A 15578-nucleotide genomic window follows, 5' to 3' on the forward strand; every position below is an offset into this window, starting at 1 on the left:
GATGAATGACGAACTCGATTCAATTTGTTTTCGTCTCAAACTGACGTTGCTTTTCTCTTTGATATGAAGTTAGAGAACCATCAACAGATGATTTCGATCATTCACTACATAGATCTAAATCACAATTTATCTTCTTGTTTTTCTATATACATGTTTTGTTGATCATGATCAACAAACATGTAACTTCTGCTTCAATGAATCCTGTAAGAACACTAGGTCCAGCCATTGCAGCTAACTATTCATGAAGCTCCCAGAGGAAGACGAAGAACACAGTAAAGAGGAGCTTCAGAAGATGATCAGTGACCAAAAACTTCAAATCCATTCTCACTGTTACTATATTTCTGTCACATGTGTATAATATAAGCTCTAACGATATCAGTATAAAATTGTGAATGTTTTTCCTTTCAAAAAGCAAAATTGCATTAGCGTTTTTCCAAAGGTCTCACACAGATTTTTTTTTTTTAAGGAAAACATAAGTAGCACGCTTCTTCTAGTTCATTTTGATGATGAGATCGTTGATCTTGTCTTCACGGTTTCCAGTATCTCCACCATCACTGAAAACCTGTTTCTTCCCACGCAAGACACCAGCCTCAGGCTTGTTGAGTTTCAATGGTCCCAAGAATCTCATAACTTCTCTGAAATGAACACCGACCCTTGATATCTCATTCACAAGGTCTTCTATGCAGAAGATTCCATGTTCTCCTAGAGCCTACGTTACAAAACAGCATGGTCATTATCTGCAATAAGCTCTTGTATACTTTGAATAGGAAACTACTTATTACCTGTTCGATTATGTTGTTGTCGGTCAGAGGAACAGGATTGCCTTCTATGATTGTGTATCCCTTTTTGAATATTAGGTCCTTAACGCTCTTATCACTCGGGTATCTTCAAGAATCACAAACATTATCAATAAAGATAAATAGCATTGAAAGATTTGATTTTGTTTATGCTCACCCATAGGTAACGTAAGGCTGAACTTTGAGAAGCTTTTGAAACAAACCGTCAGTTGCTTTGGCAAAGACACCAGTAAAAGTGCTCCTTAGTTGCATACTGTTGAGAACCTTCTTGGTCTTTGGGTGCATATCATTCTTGCTGCTCACCAAAAAGCAAAGGGGAGGAGATGATGACGACACTCGCAGAAATAAAAAGACTAAAAATACCATTGGAGAACATCAATTACCCTTGTATGCGTATGATGAAGACAAGGTTTGAATTTATCGGTGCAGGAGATGACTTTGGCCTCTTAACCCTTTGCTTCATCCGAATAAGATCTACTTCCTACATGAACATTACACCAGTCAGATTACAAGAACTATGCAGTATACATAAACAAAACAAACAACAAGCCATGTAAGCACAATCTTATAGACTGGGAGAAATCTTAAATGAGAAACACATCCGACATGTAGAACAATTACAGTATAAATTTAAATTTAGTTCAAAGCCCTTAAACATTCCATGGATTACAAAACAAGTTCTACCAAGATGTGTACACAAGTCTAGAAGCAATACCATAACGTTAATGGACAAACAGAGTTCTGAATCAATTCATTACAAAACAAAAACTACTAAGATGGTAGACAAGTGAAACTAATGGAGATACAAAGGAGATTGAGGAGGTACCTTAGCTCTGAACTCTAAAACAAAATCTTCTGGGCGTTTGATATCAGCAACTTTCTTCTTCTTCTTGCCGAAGTTTCCGAGCTCAAGCTGTTTCTTCCTGATAAAGGCAAGCTCATCTCTGTTCTTCCTCTTCTTAAGTATAACCTCAGGTATGTAGTCCAAACCCTTCGGTTCTTCTACAGCCATCACTGTAGGTTCTTCTACAGCCATCACCTTAGGTTCTTCTTCAGACATTATTATTATTATCTCTACAAAGGAAACACATCTTAGATTCTTATACAAAAATGTTATGAAAGGGGACGTAACAAAACAAACAGGAAGAGAGCTAAACCCTAGAACTGAGTCTAGAGGGACAAAACACGAAGCTTAACGAGGCAAAATAAGGAGAAGAGAAACAAAACCTACCGGTGGCGACGAAGCAATTGAACGGTGGCTGAGAATGAGATTCTAGGGTTTATCAACTCTCTGTTAACAACAACCTAAGCTCTACGTCTACCATATATGGGCTTATGGGCTTCACTGCATTTTAATGAGTTAGCCCATTGTTTCGTGATATCCTTTCAACAAAGAGATGGGCTTCATAAGCATGATGGTTAAATCAAACACTGTATAAGGTAAAATTGTTTATGATAAATCAGGGCGTCAAATAGCCATTTACAAAAATAGCATTCAACAAAGAAAATGATAAAAATAATTTATTTTATTTTAAAAAATTTCATATTTATTTTTATTTTTAGAAATTTGAAACTCTATCCCAAAACTCATATCTTAACTCTAAATCCTAAGTCTAGATTAATTAACTTTAGAGTAAAAATGTAATTTTTTAGAACATAAACTAAAAATGGCTATCCTAAAAAATTTCTCTATATTAGGGGTAATTTAATTATTACTTAAAATCAAGTTTCTATAAATTTATAATGTTATAACTTTCAAATTTATTATATATATATATTAGAGATATTTTTTTAATCTACAATTTTTTAAAAAAAAACTCAAAAGAAACTTAATCTATGTATAAAATGATTTATACAAATTCCAGATCATGATTAATAGTTTTGTTTATCGAAAAAATTTAATGTGTTTGAACCTAATAGATTATATAGATGAAATTATACATATTTATAAGTTTCATATTTATAAAAGCAAATTTATATTTTTAATATCCTTAATTGATGTTGGTGTTGATGATAAATTAAAAATGATGCAATGATTTATTTACATGAAGTTATGTATAAGAACTCAATTATCATGTCTAAATATTTTCAAAAAAAGGATGTATAAATAAATATATAACACTAACAACTAAACATACAATAAGTAAATTAAGATTGAGATTAATTAGTTTTAATAAAACTTTAACTTAAAGTAAAGATGCAAAATTTGATCATATTTTAGTTCTATTTATACATGTATAAAAATATCAAATTTAATTGTACGCAACTTTAGACGAACTTCGGATGTTTTATACATCTTATATATTAAAACAGAAGTCATGACTTCTTTTCATGTGTGATTTTTTTAGTTTGGACTATTCCTAGAAAATATCATATTTTACATAATTTTATTATTATATCTTTTAATATCTTTATATTTTTATTTGAAATACAAGTGAATATATTTAAAATGTTCTAACAAAATCTTTTTAATATCTTCTTAGAATCTTTTTAAATTTACTTTCAAAAATTAGTTAGTTTTAATTTAAATTATCATAAAATATAATTAGAAATTAAAATTGAATATAGTTTTGGTTTATAAACGAAAATTTAAATAAAATGAAATTAATTAATTTCACAAATACGTTTACTAATAATTTTTAAAGATTTTGTTAGAAATAAATATTTATTTTTATTTTAATTTTTTTCAAATTTGTTTTCTAATAAAATAAAATTATGATTTTTTATTTTTATATATTAAAACAGAAGTCATGACTTCTTTTCATGTGTGATTTTTTTAGTTTGGACCATTCCTAGAAAATATCATATTTTACATAAGTTCATTATTATATCTTTTAATATCTTTATATTTTTATTTGAAATACAAGTGAATATATTAAAATGTTCTAACAAAATATTTTTAAAATCTTCTTAGAATCTTTTTAAATTTACTTTCAAAAATTAGTTAGTTTTAATTTAAATTATCATAAAATATAATTAGAAATTAAAATTGAATATAGTTTTGGTTTATAAATGAAAATTTAAATAAAATGAAATTAATTAATTTCACAAATACGTTTACTAATAATTTTTAAAGACTTTGTTAGAAATAAATATTTATTTTTATTTTAATTTTTTCAAATTTGTTTTCTAATAAAATAAAAATCATGATTTTTTGATGAGTGATATTTTTATTTGGACCATCATTTAAATTTTATATTAAATGTATATCACTAATGCTAATATATATAATATTTTTAACTACTTTAATCATAATATCTTTTATATCTTTTAATTTTTAAAAAAAAAAAAATTAAAATTCTAACAAATTTCTTGAAAAAGATTATAATAAGATCTTAATTGTCATAAATTGAATATAAATATTTTCAACTAATTTTGTAATTAGTAATGAAATGTTACTAAAAGAATAAAATCATATCCTATTTTATCAAATTTATAATAATATCTATCATTTTAAAATAAAAATGTTATATTGAATAAAATATGATAAAATTATTTTAAATTGATAAGTTAACATATTTTATTTTCATAAATATAAAATATTTATGCTAAAAATATAATATGTTGGTAGAATGGGTTAATATTAGTAAAATATATAATACATGTATAAAAATTTAACTTATCTTAAATTTTTTAATATACAGTAATTTATTATATAAATTAATAAACATTAAAAATTTACTACAAAAATCTAGCAATTTGAATTACGGATCATGATTATAATAAATTAAATAAAAAATTGTTTTCATATATGTTATTTTATACATTAAAAAATTTAGTTTAGTAATCAAACGCAAATTTAATAAGACAAATATATAATAAGCAACATATATATGTGATGATTTTAATTTACAGCATGAAAACTATAAAATTATTATATTTGGCATAATTATACAAACATTTAAATATGTGAGTAATATTAAAAATATATAATAATTATGTAAAACAAATATCTATATATATAAATGTGAAAATATATGCCCGCACGGTTGTGCGGGTGGAAATCTAGTTTTTTTTTTTATTTTTGCCTTTTCGTTTGGTTAATAAAGAATGAGAGGATGGTCCATATATATTTTTGGTGCGGAGGTTGGATCGACAAGGTAATCTAGGAGGAGATATACTGTCGAAGTTGATTAGACAAAGCAAAAATAAAAATAAAATGCATCACCTCACAAGTCACTACGGTGAAACAAAAAAAACATGTACTTTTGATACTTAAGCTTGGATGGTTTCTTTTTCCCAGCAGATGATGTTTTTAAATTTCAAAAGAAATCAACAATATGTATATTAGGGAATCATATGTTGGTGATAAGATTATAGTTGGTTGGATGTATTAAAATATGAAAATCGTAATCTCAATCATTGGCCAGCCAGAAAAAAACATTTCATGTATGAAAAAAAAATTTCATGTATCAAATAGTGTGTTTATAAACTGCAGAACACACACATCAGATTTAAATGCATTTTACATTTTACATACCTTGTTATAAAAAACTCCCCTTTTTTGTGTCACAAAGATAAAAAGGTCCTCTCGTATTTTTACGTGTGTATATTGATGTTAGGAGTTTTCAAGGCTCCTAAGACAAATGTTGTAGTATAAAAGATTGTCGAACCAGTTCTGAGGGATATCAAAGCACTGAAAATGCAAGTACTCACTTAATCTAAGTGCAACCAATGATTTAGATGAGTTTTAAACTACTACTAATACTAGAAAGCAATAACAGAATGATATTTTCTTGACTAAGGGAAAAGAGAACTCATGGGCATAGGGATTAGACCTTGGGTGATCAAGTATCGAACTAAGGATGACAAATGATCAATCAAACTATCAACCTTAAGCCTAGACACAATTCTAAGCAAGCTCTATGTCTAGATGAATGCTCATTTGCTAACATATCTCAAACATCAAATGTCTTTGGTTGAATAATATGAAAGCAATCATTACTAACAAGTCTATTAGCTATCTTAGCACCTTTAACAACAAATGTCTTTGGCAAAGTATACTAAAAGCCTAGGAGAGTTGTCTCAGGCATTTCATCAAACACCTTTTGGGTGGGAAATGCCTATTGATCAACTTTTGAGTGGCCAACTCAGAAGATGCATTATGAATACTCTACTAGCAAGGAACAAGAATGATCTACACTAAAACAACCTAGAACTAACCTAATCACCCTTAATCTCCCTAACCCATGAATTCAAAAGGTGATTACTCACTAATCTCTATGATTCCTCTTAAACCCATATTGGATTTTAGATTAACCATGTAGAGAAAATAGATAAGAAATCAACAAGAACACAAGATGAAAGCAATGAAATCTGAATCAAAAGAGGTTTTTTTACTAGTTCTTCTCTAGAAAAGAGATTATCTTGCCTCCAATGGCTTACAAAAGTACTTAACTTAGGTTTAGAAAGTGTAAAAACATCAAAACAAATGACCAAAAGGCCCCTGAAATAACATAAAAATCGTCCAAGCAAAACACGCAGAGTGACCTAGCATAGTCGCTCCAGGAGGTCACTCCCGACGCGTTTTTTTGTGTCTCGACGCGTCAAAACGCGAGTGACTTGAGCTGGTCGCTCTGGCTGGGAGTGACTTGAGGTAGTCGCTCTGGACTGGTCGCTCTGGCTGGGAGCGACCTCGGTAGGTCGCTCTGAGAGGTCACTCTGCGATGCTCGACCAGGATAGATATGCCTCTAGTAAATTGATCATAACTCCTTCATTACATCTCCAAATGACTTGAAACCACTTCCATTAGAAAGCTAACTCAATTTTCTGTGTCTTCACAAAATCTTAGCAACAGAAGATTTCTATAAAGGCTCCATCCATGCTCATCTTTCACCCCCTTTTGGATCACAATGCTCCCAAACATCTCAAATCACTCCATGGCACACTCCAGCACCTAATAAGGACAATGAATGCAAAATGCAACCTAGACATGGCTAAATCCTAATCTATATGATGAAAATGCTCATGGATGAATGGATAAAACAATGTAAATATGCAAGATATCAACTCCCCCAAACTTGTTCTTTTACTTGTCCACAAGTGAACTTTCTAGAACTCATAGGGAGAGAGGTTGAAGGTGGGAGCACATAGCCAAAAGAAACACAACTAGCACACTATCTTATTACACTCTAGCTTCTCTAGGCCTATCTTAACTCTTTTTGTTCTTACACTCATCATCAAGCATCCACACATTCAAATCAACCAACTCTCATATTCATTAAGCACAAAACATCAGGTGAATTCTTGCAAATGGTCAGTTGGTCCAAGTCATTTGGTTGGGTAAGGGAAGGCTTTTATTCAAGTGATTCAAGAGGTTCAAAACATATGATCTTTAAGGTGGTTTACTCTCGAAACAAGTAGCCTTGACATTGCACATAATATATCTAAGAAAGGGATCAACTCATGCATACAATGCTCAATCTCCATTGTTCTACCCTTTTCCCAAACATACAATTACACAATCATTCCCAAATGTCAAACCCAACTCACATCTCTCACCAAAAGATCCTAAGAACTTTAACTCCTTCTCTTTGAAATCTACAAGTGATTTTTTCAGAACCTCAAAATATTTCTTAGCTCCTAACAACTTTGCTAGCCCCTTTTTCTTTTTTTTCTTTTTCTTTTCTCTTTTTTTCGTTTTTTTTTTTTTTTTTAGGTTGGGGGCCAAGACTTTTCAAAACTTGAGCTAGAGGCTTCTCTACTTATCCCAATAAAACAATTCACTTAAGCACAAAGAGTCTATTCTTTTCCTTTTTCATTTCTCCCAAATCATAATCACAACACTCACCCCCCACCTATAGCTAGACAATAGAATGCCCAATCTAGCAAGAATGAAGATCAAGCATTGTCGTTCCCGATACTCTCAACATTATGCACATGTAAGACTTTCCGAAAAAGGCCTCACTCATCAAACAATGAAAGCTTAAAAGGAGGGAAAGGTTTTGGGAATGGTTTACCACTAGAGTTTGTCAAAAAAGATTGGCATAAAAGATGTGACAACTCAAGTGTGTATAGCCATGACTCAGTACACAAGGGACCATGAGCAAGAAGCATTAAGTTCGTTCAGTTCAAATAAGGTTGTAGTTGGGTTTTGGGAGTTTTCAAGGCGCCAATTTGATGTTAGGAGTTTTCAAGGCTCCTAAGACAAATGTTGTAGTATAAATGATTGTCGAACCAGTTCTGAAGGATATCAAAGCACTGAGAATGCAAGTACTCACTTAATCTAAGTGCAACCAATGATTTAGATGGGTTTTAAACTACTACTAATACTAGAAAGCAATAACAGAATGATACTTTCTTGACTAAGGGAAAAGAGAACTCATGGGCATAGGGATTAAACCTTGGGTGATCAAGTATCGAACTAAGGATGGCAAATGATCAATCAAACTATCAACCTTAAGCCTAGACACAATTCTAAGCAAGCTCTATGTCTAGATGAATGCTTATTTGCTAACATATCTCAAACATCAAATGTCTTTGGTTGAATAATATGAAAGCAATCATTACTAACAAGTCTATTAGCTATTTTAGCATCTTTAACAACAAATGTCTTTGGCAAAGTATACTAAAAGCCTAGGAGAGTTGTCTCAGGCATTTCATCAAACACCTTTTGGGTGGGAAATGTCTATTGATCAACTTTTGAGTGGCCAACTCAGAAGATGCATTATGAATACTCTACTAGCAAGGAACAAGAATGATCTACACTAAAACATCCTAGAACTAACCTAATCACCCTTGATCTCCCTAACCCATGAATTCAAAAAGTGATTACTCACTAATCTCCATGATTCCTCTTAAACCCATATTGGATTTTAGATTAACCATGTAGAGAAAATAGATAAGAAATCAACAAGAACACAAGATGAAAGCAATGAAATCTGAATCAAAAGAGGTTTTTTTACTAGTTCTTCTCTAGAAAAGAGATTATCTTGCCTCCAATGGCTTACAAAAGTACTTAACTTAGGTTTAGAAAGTGTAAAAACATCAAAACAAATGACCAAAAGGCCCCTGAAATAACATAAAAATCGTCCAAGCAAAACACGCAGAGTGACCTAGCATAGTCGCTCCAGGAGGTCACTCCCGACGCGTTTTTTTGTGTCTCGACGCGTCAAAACGCGAGTGACTTGAGCTGGTCGCTCTGGCTGGGAGTGACTTGAGGTAGTCGCTCTGGACTGGTCGCTCTGGCTGGGAGCGACCTCGGTAGGTCGCTCTGAGAGGTCACTCTGCGATGCTCGACCAGGATAGATATGCCTCTAGTAAATTGATCATAACTCCTTCATTACATCTCCAAATGACTTGAAACCACTTCCATTAGAAAGCTAACTCAATTTTCTGTGTCTTCACAAAATCTTAGCAACAGAAGATTTCTATAAAGGCTCCATCCATGCTCATCTTTCACCCCCTTTTGGATCACAATGCTCCCAAACATCTCAAATCACTCCATGGCACACTCCAGCACCTAATAAGGACAATGAATGCAAAATGCAACCTAGACATGGCTAAATCCTAATCTATATGATGAAAATGCTCATGGATGAATGGATAAAACAATGTAAATATGCAAGATATCAACTCCCCCAAACTTGTTCTTTTACTTGTCCACAAGTGAACTTTCTAGAACTCATAGGGAGAGAGGTTGAAGGTGGGAGCACATAGCCAAAAGAAACACAACTAGCACACTATCTTATTACACTCTAGCTTCTCTAGGCCTATCTTAACTCTTTTTGTTCTTACACTCATCATCAAGCATCCACACATTCAAATCAACCAACTCTCATATTCATTAAGCACAAAACATCAGGTGAATTCTTGCAAATGGTCAGTTGGTCCAAGTCATTTGGTTGGGTAAGGGAAGGCTTTTATTCAAGTGATTCAAGAGGTTCAAAACATATGATCTTTAAGGTGGTTTACTCTCGAAACAAGTAGCCTTGACATTGCACATAATATATCTAAGAAAGGGATCAACTCATGCATACAATGCTCAATCTCCATTGTTCTACCCTTTTCCCAAACATACAATTACACAATCATTCCCAAATGTCAAACCCAACTCACATCTCTCACCAAAAGATCCTAAGAACTTTAACTCCTTCTCTTTGAAATCTACAAGTGATTTTTTCAGAACCTCAAAATATTTCTTAGCTCCTAACAACTTTGCTAGCCCCTTTTTTTTTTTTTTTCTTTTTCTTTTCTCTTTTTTTCGTTTTTTTTTTTTTTTTTTAGGTTGGGGGCCAAGACTTTTCAAAACTTGAGCTAGAGGCTTCTCTACTTATCCCAATAAAACAATTCACTTAAGCACAAAGAGTCTATTCTTTTCCTTTTTCATTTCTCCCAAATCATAATCACAACACTCACCCCCCACCTATAGCTAGACAATAGAATGCCCAATCTAGCAAGAATGAAGATCAAGCATTGTCGTTCCCGATACTCTCAACATTATGCACATGTAAGACTTTCCGAAAAAGGCCTCACTCATCAAACAATGAAAGCTTAAAAGGAGGGAAAGGTTTTGGGAATGGTTTACCACTAGAGTTTGTCAAAAAAGATTGGCATAAAAGATGTGACAACTCAAGTGTGTATAGCCATGACTCAGTACACAAGGGACCATGAGCAAGAAGCATTAAGTTCGTTCAGTTCAAATAAGGTTGTAGTTGGGTTTTGGGAGTTTTCAAGGCGCCAATTTGATGTTAGGAGTTTTCAAGGCTCCTAAGACAAATGTTGTAGTATAAATGATTGTCGAACCAGTTCTGAAGGATATCAAAGCACTGAGAATGCAAGTACTCACTTAATCTAAGTGCAACCAATGATTTAGATGGGTTTTAAACTACTACTAATACTAGAAAGCAATAACAGAATGATACTTTCTTGACTAAGGGAAAAGAGAACTCATGGGCATAGGGATTAAACCTTGGGTGATCAAGTATCGAACTAAGGATGGCAAATGATCAATCAAACTATCAACCTTAAGCCTAGACACAATTCTAAGCAAGCTCTATGTCTAGATGAATGCTTATTTGCTAACATATCTCAAACATCAAATGTCTTTGGTTGAATAATATGAAAGCAATCATTACTAACAAGTCTATTAGCTATTTTAGCATCTTTAACAACAAATGTCTTTGGCAAAGTATACTAAAAGCCTAGGAGAGTTGTCTCAGGCATTTCATCAAACACCTTTTGGGTGGGAAATGTCTATTGATCAACTTTTGAGTGGCCAACTCAGAAGATGCATTATGAATACTCTACTAGCAAGGAACAAGAATGATCTACACTAAAACATCCTAGAACTAACCTAATCACCCTTGATCTCCCTAACCCATGAATTCAAAAAGTGATTACTCACTAATCTCCATGATTCCTCTTAAACCCATATTGGATTTTAGATTAACCATGTAGAGAAAAATAGATAAGAAATCAACAAGAACACAAGATGAAAGCAATGAAATCTGAATTAAAAGAGGTTTTTTTACTAGTTCTTCTCTAGAAAAGAGATTATCTTGCCTCCATTGGCTTACAAAAGTACTTAACTTAGGTTTAGAAAGTGTAAAAACATCAAAACAAATGACCAAAAGGCCCCTGAAATAACATAAAAATCGTCCAAGCAAAACACGCAGAGTGACCTAGCATAGTCGCTCCAGGAGGTCACTCCCGACGCGTTTTTTTTGTGTCTCGACGCGTCAAAACGCGAGTGACTTGAGCTGGTCGCTCTGGCTGGGAGTGACTTGAGTTAGTCGCTCTGGACTGGTCGCTCTGGCTGGGAGCGACCTCGGTAGGTCGCTCTGAGAGGTCACTCTGCGATGCTCGACCATAATGGATATGCCTCTAGTAAATTGATCATAACTCCTTCATTACATCTCCAAATGACTTGAAACCACTTCCATTAGAAAGCTAACTCAATTTGCTGTGTCTCCACAAAATCTTAGCAACAGAAGATTTCTCTAAAGGCTCCATCCATGCTCATCTTTCACCTCCTTTTGGATCACAATGCTCCCAAACATCTCAAATCACTCCATGGCACACTCCAGCACCTAATAAGGACAATGAATGCAAAATGCAACCTAGACATGGCTAAATCCTAATCTATATGATGAAAATGCTCATAGATGAATGGATAAAACAATGTAAATATGCAAGATATCAACTTCCCCAAACTTGTTCTTTTACTTGTCCACAAGTGAACTTTCTAGAACTCATAGGGAGAGAGGTTGAAGGTGGGAGCACATAGCCAAAAGAAACACAACTAGCACACTCTCTTATTACACTCTAGCTTCTCTAGGCCTATCTTAACTCTTTTTGTTCTTACACTCATCATCAAGCATCCACACATTCAAATCAACCAACTCTCACATTCATTAAGCACAAAACATCAGGTGAATTCTTGCAAATGGTCAGTTGGTCCAAGTCATTTGGTTGGGTAAGGGAAGGCTTTTATTCAAGTGATTCAAGAGGTTCAAAATATATGATCTTTAAGGTGGTTTACTCTCGAAACAAGTAACCTTGACATTGCACATAATATATCTAAGAAAGGGATCAACTCATGCATACAATTCTCAATCTCCATTTTTCTACCCTTTTCCCAAACATACAATTACACAATCATTCTCAAATGTCAAACCCAATTCACATCTCTCACCAAAAGATCTTAAGAACTTTAACTCCTTCTCTTTTTTTTTTTAGGTTGGGGGCCAAGACTTTTCAAAACTTGAGCTACAGGCTTCTCTACTTATCCCAATAAAACAATTCACTTAAGCACAAAGAGTCTATTCTTTTCCTTTTTCATTTCTCCCAAATCATAATCACAACACTCACCCCCCACCTATAGCTAGACAATAGAATGCCCAATCTAGCAAGAATGAAGATCAAGCATTGTCGTTCCCGATACTCTCAACATTATGCACATGTAAGACTTTCCGAAAAAGGCCTCACTCATCAAACAATGAAAGCTTAAAAGGAGGGAAAGGTTTTGGGAATGGTCTACCACTAGAGTTTGTCAAAAAAGATTGGCATAAAAGATGTGACAACTCAAGTGTGTATAGCCATGACTCAGTACACAAGGGACCATGAGCAAGAAGCATTAAGTTCGTTCAGTTCAAATAAGGTTGTAATTGGCTTCAAAGACTGAGTTTCTGCAATCAACAAGTTTCAGGAAGAGTTTTCAAGGCTCGAAACATACAAGTCTTTTTGAGAGGTGCAAAAGCTACTCAGGTGAAACGTAGTGTTCTTTACAAGGCATTTAAAATCATTGCTCCCAATGCAAGTGAATGCAACCTATATGTTCTAGACTATCCTAGAAATGCAAATGATGCAAACTAAATGATTGATTTTTTTTTATATATATGCAAATAGGTATGCAATGCATGACTCAATGAAACAACATCAAAGCAAACATGATCAAATACTTGGTACCTCCCCCAAACTTGGGTTACACAGTCTCTGTGTTGTCAAGTAGAGAGAGAGATACCGAAAAAAAAAACTAATATGCAAAAATGAAATGGTATATACAAGGGAGTGTGGTGGGTTACCTTCTATGGGGAATGAGTAGAGGGAGATGCTCTCTCCTCGTCGTCCTCAGGTGGTAACTCTTCAAGGTGCTCATCAGCAGGAGTGCCCATCTCTTCAATGTAGAAGACTTGCCCGAACACAGTTGGTTTCCTCATTTTCTCCTTAATGTCAAAGTGGAAGATGTTCTCTTTACCCAAATGGAGATCAATCGTGCCCTCCTTCACATTAACAATAGCTCCTGCTGTAGCTAAGAATGACCTTCCTAGAATCAATGGGTCTTGAGCCTCCTCACCCATCTCAAGCACCACAAAATCTGTAGGTATCTCATACCTTCCAATCTTCACAGGGAGGTCCTCTAAGATGCCCACAGGGTACTTCACTGAACGATCAGCTAACACTAGAGAGAGTCTACACTTCTTGTACTGAGTGAATCCAAGCTTCTTTGCAACAGACAAAGGCATCAAGCTGACACTAGCTCCCAAATCGCAGAGACATTTCTCAAATACCATAGGTCCAAGAGCACAAGGTAGTGTGAAGCTTCCTGGATCCTCTAACTTATCTGGAACATCAAGCCTCTGGATGATGGCACTGCACTCATGGGTAAGAATCATCATGCCTTCCATCTCCTTCTTCTTTGCAGCTACAACATCTTTCAAGAACTTGTTGTATTGAGGAATCAACATAAAAGCATCGATGATGGGCATTGCAACCTGAGCTTCACTCATTTGCTTCTCAAACAGAGCCTTGTACTTCTCTAGCAGCTGCTTCTTGAATCTACCAGGGAATGGAAGTTTGGATTCATATGGAGGAGGAACAAAAGAACTTTCACTTGCTGGAGTAACAACTTCACCATCCTTTAATGTCTTCTTCTCTTTCCCAACCTTTCCTTTACCTTTGGCTTCCACTATCTTCTCCAAGATCTCGTTATTGATCTTCTCATCAACAATCACCACTTCATCATCTATGTTGATGGCAACCCCCTCACTTAGTTTCTCAGCATCCTTGGTGAGGGTTCTAGGAGGTAACTTCTTACCACTCCTAAGGGTAATAGCTTTGGCATCCTTGGGGTTTTGGTCAGACTTTCCAGGTAGAGATCCTTGCTGGCGATTCTGGTGAGTGTTCATGGAAGCAAACTGATTCTCTAAATTCCTGACTGTAGAAGCAAGGTGTGAGAATTTGTTGTTGAGCTCTGTTAGGGTCAAAATCGGTCACGACGGAATCAATGTCTGAAAGTCCGTAAAAATCAGCATAACCGTTTTTACGAAAAGTAATCTTCGTAAAGATATCTTTACGAACAGCCTTGCAGTAAAATATCGTCCAAATCTCAATCGAACCACTAAATACCGATTGTCCGAAGGCAACGGACATGTATCCAAATCGGCCGCGGACAAGCTCGAGTATGGAAATCAGACCGCGGACAAGCCAAGCTCGATCGATACGCGGCGACCAAGCATGCACACAGCTCGGTCGCTACGTAGCGACCGAGCTCAGCCAAGCTCGGTCGCTACGTAGCGACCGAGCATCCGTCTCGCTCGGTCGCTACGTAGCGACCGAGCGATCATCCCGCTCGGTCACTACGTAGCGACCGAGCGATCGTCCCGCTCGGTCGCTACGTAGCGACCGAGCTCGAGCCAAAGCTCGGTCGCCACGTAGCGACCGAGCGATCGTCCCGCTCGGTCGCTACGTAGCGACCGAGCGATCGTCCCGCTCGGTCGCTACGTAGCGACCGAGCGATCGTCCCGCTCGGTCGCTACGTAGCGACCGAGCGATCGTCCCGCTCGGTCGCTACGTAGCGACCGAGCGCTCGTCCCGCTCGGTCGCTACGAAGCGACCGGGCTCGAGCCAAAGTTCGGTCGCTGTGTAGCGATTGAACCTTTCCGAACGTCAATACGACACCAGTTCTTGCATTCTTCGACAAAACCTTCGAATGCTATCTCCCGAAGACCGTAGCAAGCTCAGGCCATGTTTCCCGCCATTCTAATTCATCGATCAAACTTCGCGGATTAGAAACCGCGGAAAACTCGTAGTAAACGTGTCGAGTCGGAAGACGGCCCAAAGGGACCTAAAACACGACTCGAGGCCCATCCTACGATTTTCCTAATCAAAAGCCCGTAAACCACAGCCTGGTTTACGCTTGGTCCACAAGGAAGGATAAATGTCAAGTTTCCGCGGATAAATACGGAAGTTTTGAAGATAATTGTGAAGATCGGGAAAAATGGAATATCTCCATTTTTATGCTATGACGGCTTAAGGGCAGAAGAGTAAAAGCGTAAACC

The 15578-nt window shown here is 35.5% G+C and overlaps 1 protein-coding gene across 1 annotated transcript; it reads right to left on the bottom strand.

The window, feature by feature from the left end:
* Positions 1-375: 375 nt before the first annotated feature.
* On the bottom strand, positions 376-2148 carry LOC106429669 (60S ribosomal protein L7-1-like). The gene is made up of 6 exons (XM_013870416.3): positions 2029-2148; positions 1624-1871; positions 1181-1278; positions 955-1092; positions 783-885; positions 376-709 (listed from the first exon to the last, which is right to left on the bottom strand). Exons 2-6 carry the CDS (start codon positions 1855-1857, stop codon positions 491-493), a joined length of 792 nt encoding a protein of 263 aa, XP_013725870.1. The 5' UTR covers positions 1858-1871; positions 2029-2148; the 3' UTR covers positions 376-490.
* Between the last annotated feature and the right edge of the window lie 13430 nt (positions 2149-15578).

Source organism: Brassica napus, chromosome A2, assembly GCF_020379485.1.
Source record: "Brassica napus cultivar Da-Ae chromosome A2, Da-Ae, whole genome shotgun sequence".
Lineage (NCBI taxonomy): Eukaryota > Viridiplantae > Streptophyta > Magnoliopsida > Brassicales > Brassicaceae > Brassica > Brassica napus.

What these genes read in the sequence shown, in the direction of transcription:
- LOC106429669 (XM_013870416.3), bottom strand. Translation starts at nt 1,857, where the DNA reads ATGTCTGAAGAAGAACCTAAGGTGATGGCTGTAGAAGAACCTACAGTG. An exon ending in TTTTAGAGTTCAGAGCTAAG is followed by an intron (nt 1,279 to 1,623) that starts GTACCTCCTCAA and finishes ATGTTCATGTAG; the next exon opens with GAAGTAGATCTTATTCGGAT. An exon ending in TTCATCATACGCATACAAGG is followed by an intron (nt 1,093 to 1,180) that starts GTAATTGATGTT and finishes TTTGGTGAGCAG; the next exon opens with CAAGAATGATATGCACCCAA.